Raw genomic sequence first — 13,992 nt, 5'->3', positions numbered from 1 at the left:
AATAAGTTGCCAAACTTTTTTTTTCTGGCGACAGTTTCAGTAGATCATATTAGTATCTGGCAACCCGTCTAAGGTGTAGTGCAGCTAGTGATGCGGATATCCTTAATTTGTTGGATGTCTATGAAATTTAGTAAAATTTTTTGACAATAAGAAATCAGCGAATTAAATAAAAGTGTTATGAAAACCACGAAAACGATTTTTGCGCGAGATGCTCGTCATTAAACTTATTTTTATGCTCCCCTTTGTTATATGGACTACGGTGGAGAGTTGTGAGTTCATCTTTTTGTTATTTGTTTACAAATAATTATTTTGTTTTGTTGTGATTTTTTCCAATATAGTCTGAGAATTCATTTATTGATTACTAAAACATAGCATAAAAAATAATAAGAACGTTCTTATTAGCAACTACAAATCATATTTATTCATTTGTAACATCAACATTTGAATTATTTTCGTAAATAAATCGTAGTGGAATCTGAAATGTTTTAAGTTAACTCTGTTAACTTTATTAAATCTATATCTGCAATTTTTTATAAAGTAACTTTTTTAAAATAGCTTCTCAATTAATTATCGTTTGTTTTATATTTATAAGAGTTTTATTTCAAATTTTGGTTTTTAAACATTCGAATAATACCCTTTAAACGCTAACCTTTGTTTGTAACCTGGTTATTTTATAAAATTAGACTGTTTTTACTAATTCTTTATATAATAATATTTCTTACAATCTGGGGATGTAAACATAATAGAACATTAATAGTATATAAAATTATCTCTCAAATTTTATATAAAGAGTATATTATTAATTATTATTTTATTTATTATTGTTTATTATTGAATATATTAACTATTATTTTAAGTATGTATTGAGAATATAAGTAATATAATACTTAAGTGTATATTATTATAAGTGTTTATATATTATTTTATTATTAAGTGCCTTTTTTAAAAGTTCTACACAAATCGCATAAGATTTAACCAGTTTTATCTTTTTCGTATCTTTCTATGCAAATAGAGATAAAAATAAAAGAAGTGTTGTCTAAAAAATTGTATTTGACACAGTAGGTAAATCTTGGCATATATTGTCTGTGAAAGAATAAAACTTTCCTAGAAAATTCCTAACATAGCTTTCCGCATTGAATAAAATCTGTGAATTATTGACTTCATGTTAGTTTGTAAAAAATAAAAAGCATATTTGAATAACAAAACAATGCATGTATTGTATAATTATTTGTGCATTTGTAACATTTACTTAATATTTTATACATTATTACCCAACATTTACTTAATATTTTGAACTTAATAATAAATAGAAAATTATTACTTTTATTTGAAATTTTTTTTAACAAATAACTATTGTCCATCCCATCCTAATTCATTAAAAAATTACCCTATTCAGAAATTCTGTACTGATGTAGACATCTACATTCAATGATTTAAGTACCATCTAGATAAAGAAGTACAAGTTATATTTTTAGATCTAGGTTTTGAACAGTTTATTGATATGTAAAATTTTTGAATAGTTCACTAGCTGTGAACATATTTTGTTTTACTTTTAAAGTATGATAAGGTTTTCAATTTATTTTATTGAACTGCGAAAAGATAAGTGTGTGTGTATGTATATATATATATATATATATACAGTGCAGAACCCGTTATCCGGAAATTAGAAAACCGAAAAACCAAAAAACCGGAACAAATTCGATAAATTTTCCCGCCATTTTTTTAAAAAAACATTTTTTTTCCTTATAAGATTTTAGGATTTTTCTTTCTTTTTTGGAAGATGTTTACCATACCATCATTTTCGAAATAATCATTACTGTAATTACTCTATCGTTTTTTCTTCTTCTTAAGATTATTTCCAAATATATATTTTTTTTTAGTTGGGTTTAACAATTGAAACAGAAAACCGGAAAAATCAGTTATCCGGAATAGCGATGGTCCCGATCGCTCCGGATAATCGGTTCCCTACTATATATGTATATATATATATATAAATAAAGTAAAACATTCCTGCAACAGCCCATTTGGGGTCATAGAGGTTAAGGCTCCACGATTTTGTGACTAATGGCTGGGTTGTTGTAATGGGGTCAGTTCTGCCCAACAAGCCGCTTTTGTTTACCAAACAAGCTGGTACCCATCGATCTGAAGCTGGGTGAACTTGGGCTTCCACTGGGGATTGATTCCCAGTTCTTCCAGAGGGTTCTGCTCCTGGAAAAAATCCGGATTATAGGATTTTCCGCTAACCGTAATCCCAAAGTTTCGAGATATCATCGATCAGCCTATTTATGTATAAAAATTCTTGTGTATTTTATTCAGAAATATTAGAACTAGAATTTATACTTGCCATCTCTTTCATTTGTAAAAAAATTTTCTGGTATAATAATAAATGTGATTAGACATAACTATCCATTTAAATTACGCTGCATATAATTTATTTAGAATTTTGTGTTTTGAAAATATCAATTATTTAAATTTATAAAGACAATTCAATTTTTTAAATGCGTCATTAATGATTTTACTCAAGAAATTTTCAGGAGTTCGGTTCACAATTTGATTTTCAAATTGCGTCAGTAGGAATAACAGTGTTTGATTTTCCGAACACACTAATTTGAATCCTGATGAATAATTTTAAATCACAAGAATATAATATCTGAAAATAAAAATTTTCAAATCACGTGAATGTAAATGATAATGTTTGATTTCTTTAAATGTAATAGTGTGGGAACAAAATCACAATCATGCAAAGATAAAATTTAATTTCCTTTTAATAATTTTCTAGTTTATAATTTATTTTCATGCATTTTTTTTCTTTTTATGTAATTTTTTATAAACGTTAAAGTTTCTCAAATTATTATATTGAAATGTTAATAGCTGTATGATAATTTTGTCTTACTCATTTAAAAAAATTCTGAAATAGAAATTTAGATTAAGTAATTACTTGAAGTTAAGAATTGAGGTCAGGTGTTAATATGAATCTGCCTAGATCACTTACTGGAGGAATAATCAATAGTTTATTTTTGTATTTGTTTATTTTGTTATAAGCAAGCAGTTTTAAGTGATGCAAAGTTTAAAACCTAATTTTAATTTATTTCTTATAGATATTATAAAACCTACATTTTTCTTACTTAAATTTTAGGAAATCTTCAAAATGATACAAATGTTTTGCTCATGAGCTCTATTTTCTGTGTTTTGAAAGTGCAATTCAGCATAATGATAATTTTAAAAATCCCGATATATTTGTTTCATCAGGTCATTTATCCAAATAAAGTTGTCATTTGGTAGATGACGTGATGATATAGTGATTGTGAATAATATTTATATAACATTTAAATTTTTGTGAATAATACTGCATAATACTCCTTTAATAGAAATAATTTTTGCCTGGGTCATTGGGCTACCAAAGCTGGGTCATTGGGCTACAAAGCAAGCTTCTGTAGAGGATCAAAAAATCGTGATGGCATGTCTTCGGATCATTCTCTGGGATGTTTTCCAGATTGTCACCAATATCCCATTGTGCAGCTCTAGTGCGACATAAATAAAGTACCCCCCTCCCCTGGCAGAATCACAGCAACATTTTTGCATATCGTTAAAGAGTTCTTGCAGAAAGATTTTTCTTTTAAAAAGTTTAAAAAAGAGTTGCTTTTATTTTCTACAGAAATTTACACGTAATATTTGAATCATGCATTTAGATGATCACTTTCTGACGCGCTCAATTTACGCCAATATTATCGTAAATCAATTTAATGTTTAGATTGTATTTTTGGCAGTTATTCATATTGATTTTCAGGTGGCTTTTAAATATCCTGATATATTTCAAACAAAATGGAAAATTTGAATCGTGCATTTGAGGATTTACTTTTTAAGGCAATAATTCTATCGAATTTTTGGCAGTTATTGCTATTAATTTCTCCATAGTTTTTAAATCCAATATTTTTTATGCAATATCAGGGATCTGTCCAGGCCGAATTTACTACCGTTTAGCGGTACCTTCACAAATTCAACTTAAGGAAAAACGGTAGTTTCACAAATTCAATTTTAGGAAAAACGGTAGTTTCACAAAATCAGTTTTAGGAAAAACGGTAGTTTCACAAAATACTTTTTCTTAAAATTTCATTTTTTTATCCCTTAAGAAACAATAAATCCATACTTTTGTGTTGATTTTTTAATATAATTTTTAATTTTTCACAAATTACATCTGAATTTTCACAAAATAGGTACCTGTCAGAAAAACTTAGACAGACCCCTGAATATTATTTATTACAACAACCTATTCTCGAAACAAAACACACATTTGAGGATTCAGACAGATTCATATTTCGTCACTGGTCTCTTATCAGTAATTTTCTGTGGATTTCATGATTTTTATTTGTTTTTTTTTTAATCTTGATTTACAAAATACGAGGGAAAAAATGTTTGTGAGCGTGAGCCCCCCCCCCCTTAACAAAATGGGATAATTTCACCCATAATATTAGAATAAAAAATTATTACATGTTCAATTTTTAAAAAAAAAAATTTAAACACAGCATTTTTGTTATTTTAAATTAGTGACATATGTTTGTTATTGCTAAAAGTATCTTGCAGAAAGATATTAGTGCTAGAGAGTTTTGTCGCAGATAGCTCGAAAAAATTCTGCCACAGGGAAAGTGCCTACCTACCCGTAAAAAACCCTGCACTTGTTAGAAGTAGTAGATGTAGTTTTTCTTTTCTTATTTATTTATTTATTTTTTAAGTTGTATATTTATGAAGAATAATGTCAGTTACTTTTTGAATATATTACGTACAAAAGGATGTTTAAAATCTAAAGAAGTTATTTCCAAGTAAAACACAGGGTGCAGCAAAAAAAACATTTATTTATATATTAAAAATAAATAAATGAATAAATAATAAGAGTTTGCTTTTAGTTAAAAATAAATTTAATTGGTTTCTAAGTGGCCACCTTTTGCAGCAATACAGAAAGGCAAATATTTATTGTCAATTTTCAGCAATGGAACCCAAATCAGCACTGGGAAAGATTCCTTTTCACTGATGAGAGGTTCTTAAGTGTCCTGTAAGCTCCTCCAAGAGCAATAGAATCTGATCTGTAGACGCTTCAAGCAACAATTGCTGAATTTGCACCTCAGATTTTTGATAATTCAGGTGTTAAAATAAATCAAAAAGAGTAGGAGAACATTCTACTTCCGTAGGCCAAAAAGCAGTTCGGCAATGTAAACTGGATATTTCAACAAAATTCTGTACCATCTCACGAGGCTAAAGAGACTCAAGAGTGGTGCAAGGCACATTTTATGGTCATGAATATCATCTGAATAATGGCCAACCTATTCACCAGATCTCAATCCCATTGATTACAGTGTATGATCAGTATTGGAGTCTAGGGCCTGCATTGAACCAAATAAAAGTTTGGACTGTCTGAAGCAATCTCCTTGGCAGGAATGAGATGGATTAAAGGTTGAAGACTTGCGGTTCATTGCTGAAAATTTCAATAAACATCTCTACATTGCTGCAAAAAGTGCCCTCTTTGAAACTAAATTTATTTGTTAGTAAAAGTTTACTCGTACTATTTGTTGTGTTTCATTAATTTATATTATAAGATGTATTAAAAATTGTTTGTCTAGATTTTTTTGCCTCACCCTGTATACCTGTGCAAATATGGTTGCAATAAAATGAAAAAAAAGAAGGAAAAAAGTGTTGATTAGTGTAAACAGTTATCTTTTTATTTATGTATTATCATTTAAGTCTTTTTTTTTCTTTGATTAGATTGATAATTGACGTAAAAACTTTTTGAATCATGTTATATGGTGATTTATATAGTTTCTTCACAGTGTATGAATATTTTGTACAGTTAATATAATATTACACTGCTGATACCTTTCCACGCTTTTGGGGAAAATTTCTTTTAGTGGTAGTTAAATTTTTGTTTTAATGTATGATTCTATTGGTTGCAAAATTGATTTAAAGTTATTTTCCATGCCACTACTTGTAAATGATTCAAAAGTTCATATGAAACATAATTTTATTCCAGCTTCGTCATGGTGAGCCTTTTAAAATGTTGGCAAAATTACTAAAAATTCTGAAAGTTTTAGTGTTTAAGTAGTATACCACAAGGTTGGCTGGTTTAAACCAAATTGATGCATATGGTTTAAAAATAACCAAATGAAAAATACTAAATTTTCCCATAAAAATCTTTTTGTATCTCTAGTTTAATTGTTTATATTCCAGTTAAAGGTTTTTTTATCTTGTTACTTTAATTGAATGTATGTGATATGTAATTTTAAAAAGTTTATGTATTGTTCTTCTAAAATCAAGATTTGAAAAAAAAACAATTCGAATTTTTTTGAAACCAATTCAGGTTTTATTTTGTTTTTTAAGATATTGCCTAGTTTAACACTTTTAGATTTAATTTTTAATTCAAAAAGAGAACAATTTTAATAAAAAGAAAACTTTTATATGAAAATCATAATTCAGTTATGAATTAAAATAAAAAAGTTTTAATTTTAATGTATTTAATTTTCATGCTGGTAATAATAAAAGACTCTTAAATTAATTCTTTCCTTGAGTAAAAATATAATCATAATATTGGGATCATCGAAATATTCTGTTTTTTTGTTTTACTTATTTATTTTTAAACATTCATAAGTTATAGCTTCATTTTTTAGTTATAAAGTAAGCATTTTGCAGACCCACTAACTACAGAACTACTGTTTACTTAACAATTTTCTTAGTAGTTTTAAGAATTACTCTTTGAACTATGTATTTATAGTTTTGATTTGAAAACTTCAGAATCAATGTATTGTAGATAAATATGAAGTCCCTTAAATCTTTTTCCCTTTTGTTCTATTCTTTATTAATTATTTTGATTATACTTATAAAACGCTCATTTGATCCCAGGTTATATTGGGTTTTATTAAGTTAGTTTTTTTAAGAAAACCCACCAAGGGTTTTTGGAGGGGTTTGTGGGTGAGCCAAAAACCCTGACTGAAATATAATTTTAAAATATTTAAAGTCAAGTCTTAATGTCTTTAAAAATTCTATAAATAATACAGAGCATCATCATTTCCATGTTCACAAATTGTTTTAAGTAAAAACAAACTCTAAACAAATGGCGTTAATCCTTAACAATCGTAAAAATGAACCCTTCGTAAAATATTTTTTCTTGAAAATAAACCCTTGTTATTTAAAAATAGGCAAGTCCCCCCCCCTCCCATTTTAAAAATGAATCTTTATTAAAGACTTATTAAAAATGGAGTCGATGACGTCATTAATCAGAGCTCTACGTATTTAGATTGAGAGGATTATGCTTTGCAAATAATATTAAATAAACATTTTTATATGATAAAAGCTTTTTTGATTAATTTACATTAGTATTTTAAACCTTTCTTTTTCGTGCAATCACTGTTTTACTTAAACGTGTTTAAAAAGGATCATAGCCAGGGTTGGGGTTTTGGACGTCCTAAACTGGTTTTACTGTCTTAAATTGACCTAAACTGTCTTAAAGGGTCCAAAAGCTTGAATGTTGGTAAAAAGGTAAAAATTCTTTACATATATTAATAAATATTTGATACTTTTTGTACAATTTGCCATGGGCGGATCGTGAATTTGTGGGGCCCTGGGCTGAAACTACTTTGGGGCCCTAATAGCCATTTTGTCAAAAAACTGTTTTCTATAGTGATGTAGATAAGTATATAGAAAAAAACAGGACATTAAAATAATTTTTTTCTTTTTTTTATTTATTTTTATTTGTCTATACAAGCAGCAACTGTTCAACATTATTGCAAAAGAAATTGACAGGTTATGTGTAGTTATGTTATATAAATTATAAAGCAACCTTTCTGCATTTTGGTGCTGCAAACTCCTTCATTTGTTCATCACATTGTAAGTCCTTCGTTAAATCACAATTTATGGAAAGAACTGATAAATGATTTAGTCGATGGTTCGACATTGTTGTCCTATATTTGTTTTCTATATATGACATCCTGGAGAAAGAGCGCTCAGCTTCACAGCTAGTGATTAGCAAAGTTAAAAAAATCTTTAAGATAGTGTAGAAATTTGGGAAAACATCAACAAATTTCTTTTTATAAATCAGCATAAAAATTTCACTGCTTAGACTGAAGTAAATAAGATTTTAACTGAATGCACTCATTCACTAAATGCTCGTCTACGTCATATGGATAATACTCAACAATATTACGTACACTTTCCAGATCTATGTTTTCCATATTTTTGTCTTGCAAATCCATTAAAAATTTGAATTTCTTGCTATACATCTCATAGACTTGGCTCCTTTTATTTAAATCAATAATCAGCTTATCCAACGCAACGTTTAGCGTGTCTCTTTCAAATTTTTCTGCGCCGTATACTGAGAATTTATCTGTAGACTTATCTGAAAATTTTGGAGTAATGCGTCTCTTGTTTATGTCATTGTAGTCTATTCCCACACTAGTACTGAATTTTTTAGCTTTCTCTTCGTATTCCTTTAGTTTCTGATCTGATTTTTGCCTTATGTTGCACATGAAGTCTTTTAATGATACAATTTACTTGTTGCCTTTAAAAATAACTTGTTGCCTTCACGTGTCAACCACACTAACATTAATTTCTTATGTTCATTAGAATTTTCATGATTTTCTGAACAAGTTCCTATGTATTTCCAATCAGAAAATCCAGTTGTGTATTGAGAAGGAATTTTAGAAAAAAGTTTGCAAGTCAAACAAAAAAAGGCACCAACCCTGGTTGAATAAAATAACCAAGATCTTTCCAGTGATTGACCATTTTTCATTTTCCTAATGAAATACCTATTTGAAAATGTTCTGTTTTGTTCTTTGTATTTCTTTATTGAAACTGAATATAGATTTTTCGGATCTTTATTTTGAAAGTCAGTCATTTCATGTGAGAGTATGTCATTAATAAAATCATTATTTAGCAATTCTGGCCACAAGCTCACGTCAACGTATTTCTCAAACTCAAACTTAAAATTCTCTAAATTTCTTTCCGCCTCGGTATTCCTTTTGCTTTCCTTTTGCTGAACACCAATATAGTTTTCAGTGGGATCAGAGGGTTTCTGGCAGTCAAGACAGTTATTAGTAAACTAAACAAGTTTGTCACTTTGACGACGAGAACAGAAGTACGAAAAAAAATTACGTCGGGCGTTAAGCGGCGCTGCGAGAAGTCGGTACACAAGCGACGGGTAGTTCCCCGTTTCATTCGATAGACGCGCACATGCATGGGTTGATTGATCTCAGGGTTGCCAATCTTATAATATACTTTTTTTTAATATTAGATATTTTTTTAATTCAAAATATCACTTATTGTTTCCAGTGGGGACTGGGGCCCTTTGTATCCACGGGGCCCTGGGCTGCAGCCCAAAAAGCCCTTAAGTAGATCCGCCCCTGCAATTTGCTTAAACTTATTAAAAGAAAATAAAAGAACAGGAAAAGATTTATAACTTTCGACTCTCCACAATTCATTGAACAACTAAAGTGAATACCTTATCCCTTAAATATGAATGTATATGCTTTTAATACTTATAAATTATATTTTAGCATAAGGATAAATAATGCAATATTAAAAATAATAATAAACTTTTTTAATGAAACAAAAAATTTTCTTCATTTTGTTTCTTGTTCAAAAATTAACATTTTATTTTTCACAATACTTTTTTTTTAAATTATGACATAATTTGAGTAAAAGGATTTTAGACAATTTAAAACGGATTAAACCGTGGATTAAATCGATTCTGTCCTAAACTTTACCAACTCTGATCGTAGCTAAAAGAACCCAATATAACGCTAATTTTAGTTTCACAAAATTATTAGATTTTTTTAAAAGCCTTTCATAGATAGTCTGATTGACCCTGAAATATAATTTTATCTTTTAGCTCTTTGTTTTCTAGAACACCCAAAAGTTTTTGTTTTAATTAAATTTTTACGAATCATTTTACTGATGTATTTTATTATTTTTTGAGCAATTTTTCTTGAAAAAAGACGTCTATGCTTATTGCCAAAATTTGTTTTTTTTTTTTTAATTATTTCTCAATCGCTCATAAATTTTGGGATGGTTCGATGATTTTAGTCACGGAAAAGTGAGTTTTCTTTCCCCATCTACGTTTCAATACTTTCAGTTTTCTATTCACAATTATTTTCATGGTATTTTTTAATTATTCAAAACAATTTAAAAGTTACTAATGTAAATACGTTAGATTATCGGAATTATATTTGTTTTAAAATAAATTTAAAAAAAATAATAATTTAAATTTTTTGTTCACTCATATTCAAGAATTTATCAATAGTTGATTTTGTAAAATAAAGAAATTTCAATGACGAATCACTGACTGTCATGCCAAAGTCACTTTTTAACATAGTTTTTCCTGTCAAAAACCCAAAATTATGGTGTAAGCATAATTTAACTATTATAAATACTATAAAGTATTTATAAATAAATATATATTCCTTATATAAACATATCATAATACGTCATAATGCAATTACGTCATACTGTATTTTAAATATATATATTCAATTATATTCTTGAATTATTTACAGATTAAACTTTTTTTTTTTGACAGTTGTCAAAAACCTAAATTTTGGTGTAGAAAATATTAAATAATAAAAATAAAAAGAATTTCTAAAATTAAAATTTATGCACTCCGCTAATATTTTAAATTTTAGAAAATAAAAATTCAAAAACATCTTTTAAAAAAACAATTATCTTATCTTATAATTTTTTAGTTTTGTAGGAATAAGACCAATTTTTGAAATTATTCTTTCTATTGATACTGAGCTGTTTTTGCTAGAACAGCGGTTCTTATTTTTTTTGGGGAGGGGGGCTATGGAACCCTTAATAATCAACCTTCTTTCGGCGGAACCCCTGATTTTTTAAATAAAGTTTATTAAGGTAATTACGAACATTATAATCTATAAAAGAAATAATGCTTAATTAATTTTCTCAATTAGTACTGATGGCATCATGGTAATTGATGCGGTTTTTAATGTGTTCGAAATATAATATTATGTACTACTGTACTGTGATAATAGGTTTTTCACTATTCACCGGAACGAATGAGTACCGGAGAAAATAGCTTGATTACAGCTTTCATGATATGGCCTCGAGCAACAACATCATGTCAAATGATGCTGATTGTGGCTTACCTTTTTTTTTTTTTTTTTTTTTTTTTTTTTTTTTTTTTTTTTTTTTTTTTTTTNCTTTAATTTTTTTTTTTAATGAACTTTTAAAAAAATCATGCTTAATATTCTATGTGTTATGCTTAATCTAATAACGTAAAGCCATCGGCTAAGGCAATAAATAAAAGAAAGAAAACCAGGGGTCTGTCCAGACATTTTGTGAAAGGCTTGTTTTTGTAAAATTTTGAAAAAATTACTCACAATTTGTGAATATAAAATAAACAAGTCACATTCTTCCAACCAGGGTCCTGCTTTTGTGAATTTGTGAAAATAGGGTTCTGTTATTGCAAAACACTTTTTCAAGGAGTTTTTAAATTGTAAAGACATACAAGATTATGCTCAGCACTGTAAAATTATAATTAAAAAAAATTTAATTATAAAAACTAAACAGCAATTGCAACTACTAAATTAGAGGTCCAACAAATATTTGGTATATTTAGCCTATACTGCTGCAGCAGAATATTCATTTCGGACGAATTAAGGAAGAAGCGTCTGCCGAAGACAAAACTTAGTTCGTTTACATCTGTCTTTCTCCCCCCCTCCTTCCCGGGAAGTGTTTATTCTATTAACAAAACAATAATGAAGATAAACAAATTTTTGAAGGGTCCGATTAAAAGATAAATTATTTTGTGAAGGGTTCGTTTTTATGAAAAGATATTTTGTGAAGGGTCCGTTAAAGCAGTGTTCCCCAACCCCCGGTCGGCGGACCGGCACCCGTCCGTGGATCAAATGCATACCTGCCAACTTTTACGCATTTGGCGTAAAATTTTATTTTTATATTTAAAGTGGTAGTAAATATATACTATATTTTCTTTTATAAACTAAATTTTTAAAGGATTTTCATCACCACTATTCCTAAAAGAATTAAGCATGTATATTAATATGCGTTACCATCATGAGAGGCAGCTTAAGCTATTTCAAATACAACGTATTTTTTTGCTTAAAATTGAAATTTTTATTCCATTTTAATACCACTGGGAAAAATCATAATGGAAGGGATTAAAAGTTGGCAGGTATGCAAATGGTACCGGGCCGCACATTTCATCGTAACTGAATTTAAATTCCTAGGTTTATACTCCAAATTAAAAATATCTGTACTCCATTAAAATTTTATTTATTTTTAAAAAAAAGGCCCCTGAAGGTTTTTAACTTAAAAACGGATCCTTCACAAAATGATTTTTCTTTTAATCGGACCCTTCACAAATTTGTTTATCTTCATTATTATTTTGTTAATCGAATAAACCCTTTCCAGGGAAGATGGATGTAAGCGAATTAAGTTTTGTCTTCGGTAGACGATTCTTCCATTATTCGTCCGAAATTAATATTCTGCGTTCAGCAGTATAGGCTAAATACCAAATATTTGTATGTTGCATCTCTAATTTAGAAGCAGCAATTGTTGTTTATTTTTTAAAATTTAATTTTTTTAATTATAATTTTACAGTGTTGAGCATAATCTTGTATGTCTTTACAATTTAAAAACTCCTTGAAAAATTTTTTTTTTGCAATAACGGACCCTATTTGCACAAATTCATAAAAGCGGACCCTGGTTGAAAGAATGTGAGTAATTTTTTCACAATTTCACGAAAAACGGACCTTTCACAAAATGTCTGGACAGGCCCCTGGTTCTTGTAAGTTAAATTGTTAAATCACTTAATATTTAATTTTTGGTTTAACTGTATTTTATTTTAAAGGCATGTTTAAATACAATTAAATTAAAATTAATAAATCAAAATAATCTGAAATATAAAAAATCAACGTCCCCTCCCCAGCGGGCCGCGGTAAAACTATCAAACGTTGATTGGTCCGCGGTGATAAAAAGGTTGGGGAACACTGCGTTAACGGACCCAAATTTCTTCTAAACAGACCCCTGGAAACGTTTTGTCTTTTTACTTGTGTGGATACGTGTCTTTCAGTTTTGTGCATAATTTCGTATGTTTGATTAGAGCTGTGAAGTCTTGTCTGAAATGATCGAATCCGATTCCGAACTATACTCAATTAAAATTTCCACCGAATTCCATGAAAGCATTGATTGTTGCGATATCTTTTTTATCATCTTTTTTGCCATGTAATTTGGTTGATGCCATGAGTTTAACTGATAATTTGATTGCTATTTTAATGTTATAATACTTATTAAAAAAAAAACTCACTATTTATCTACTCTGTTAATAATAGAGTAGATAAGTAGATTTGTATACGCATCTTTCTCTAATTATATGCACTTACGTCTGACCTCATCGAGTTTTTATTGTCATTGCTGAAATTACAATGATTAGATAATATTTGGGGCAAAAAAATGAAACGCGATTTTTAAATTCAGAATTCGCAGACTTGACTAAGATGAATGAGTATGAAATAAAATCGGCGGTTTTCGAATAGCAATAGTAGCATCAAATAAACCACCGACTTTTCATCAGCTTTCTTTAAAGAGCTTATAAGAAATTCTTGCACAACATTTTAAGATAAAATTTATAAAATAAACATATAATACCTGGAAAATTAACTGAAATTGTATCAACAATATTCGTATAAGCTACGCTCAATATTTTATTTCTTATTTTTTTCGTGCAAAGACATAGAAAAGTTTTTTTCTTCTTAATTTTAAAACTATTTTATTTTTATTTATAGTCTTTCGATGCTTTTTGAAATCGACGAAATTGGATAAGTATAATTCTGAAATAGGCTTCCGTATTCTTTGGACTGATGTAATCCAATTGCGCAATAAAGTGTATTCTTGAATGATTTATAACTTTAGTTCTCTTAAAACTAGAGAACAACATGTTCCCCCCCCCCCTTTTTTTTAATATTTTATTTTAACTCTGAT

General features: G+C 28.4%; 1 protein-coding gene across 1 annotated transcript in view; it reads left to right on the top strand.

Moving 5' to 3' along the window:
• The first annotated feature begins 25 nt into the window (after nucleotides 1–25).
• Nucleotides 26–13,992, top strand: part of LOC107437723 (zinc-dependent metalloprotease kuz) — a 47,063-nt gene continuing 33,096 nt past the window's right edge. The window contains exon 1 of the mRNA XM_043039550.2: nucleotides 26–269. Within this exon, the coding sequence (XP_042895484.1) occupies nucleotides 209–269 (61 nt within the window). The 5' untranslated portion in view covers nucleotides 26–208. The remainder of the gene's footprint in view (nucleotides 270–13,992) is intronic.

The sequence above is a fragment of the Parasteatoda tepidariorum genome, chromosome 9, assembly GCF_043381705.1.
Source record: "Parasteatoda tepidariorum isolate YZ-2023 chromosome 9, CAS_Ptep_4.0, whole genome shotgun sequence".
Lineage (NCBI taxonomy): Eukaryota > Metazoa > Arthropoda > Arachnida > Araneae > Theridiidae > Parasteatoda > Parasteatoda tepidariorum.
Note: the sequence above shows the minus strand (reverse complement) of the source record. Positions and strands in the feature narration are given on the sequence as shown.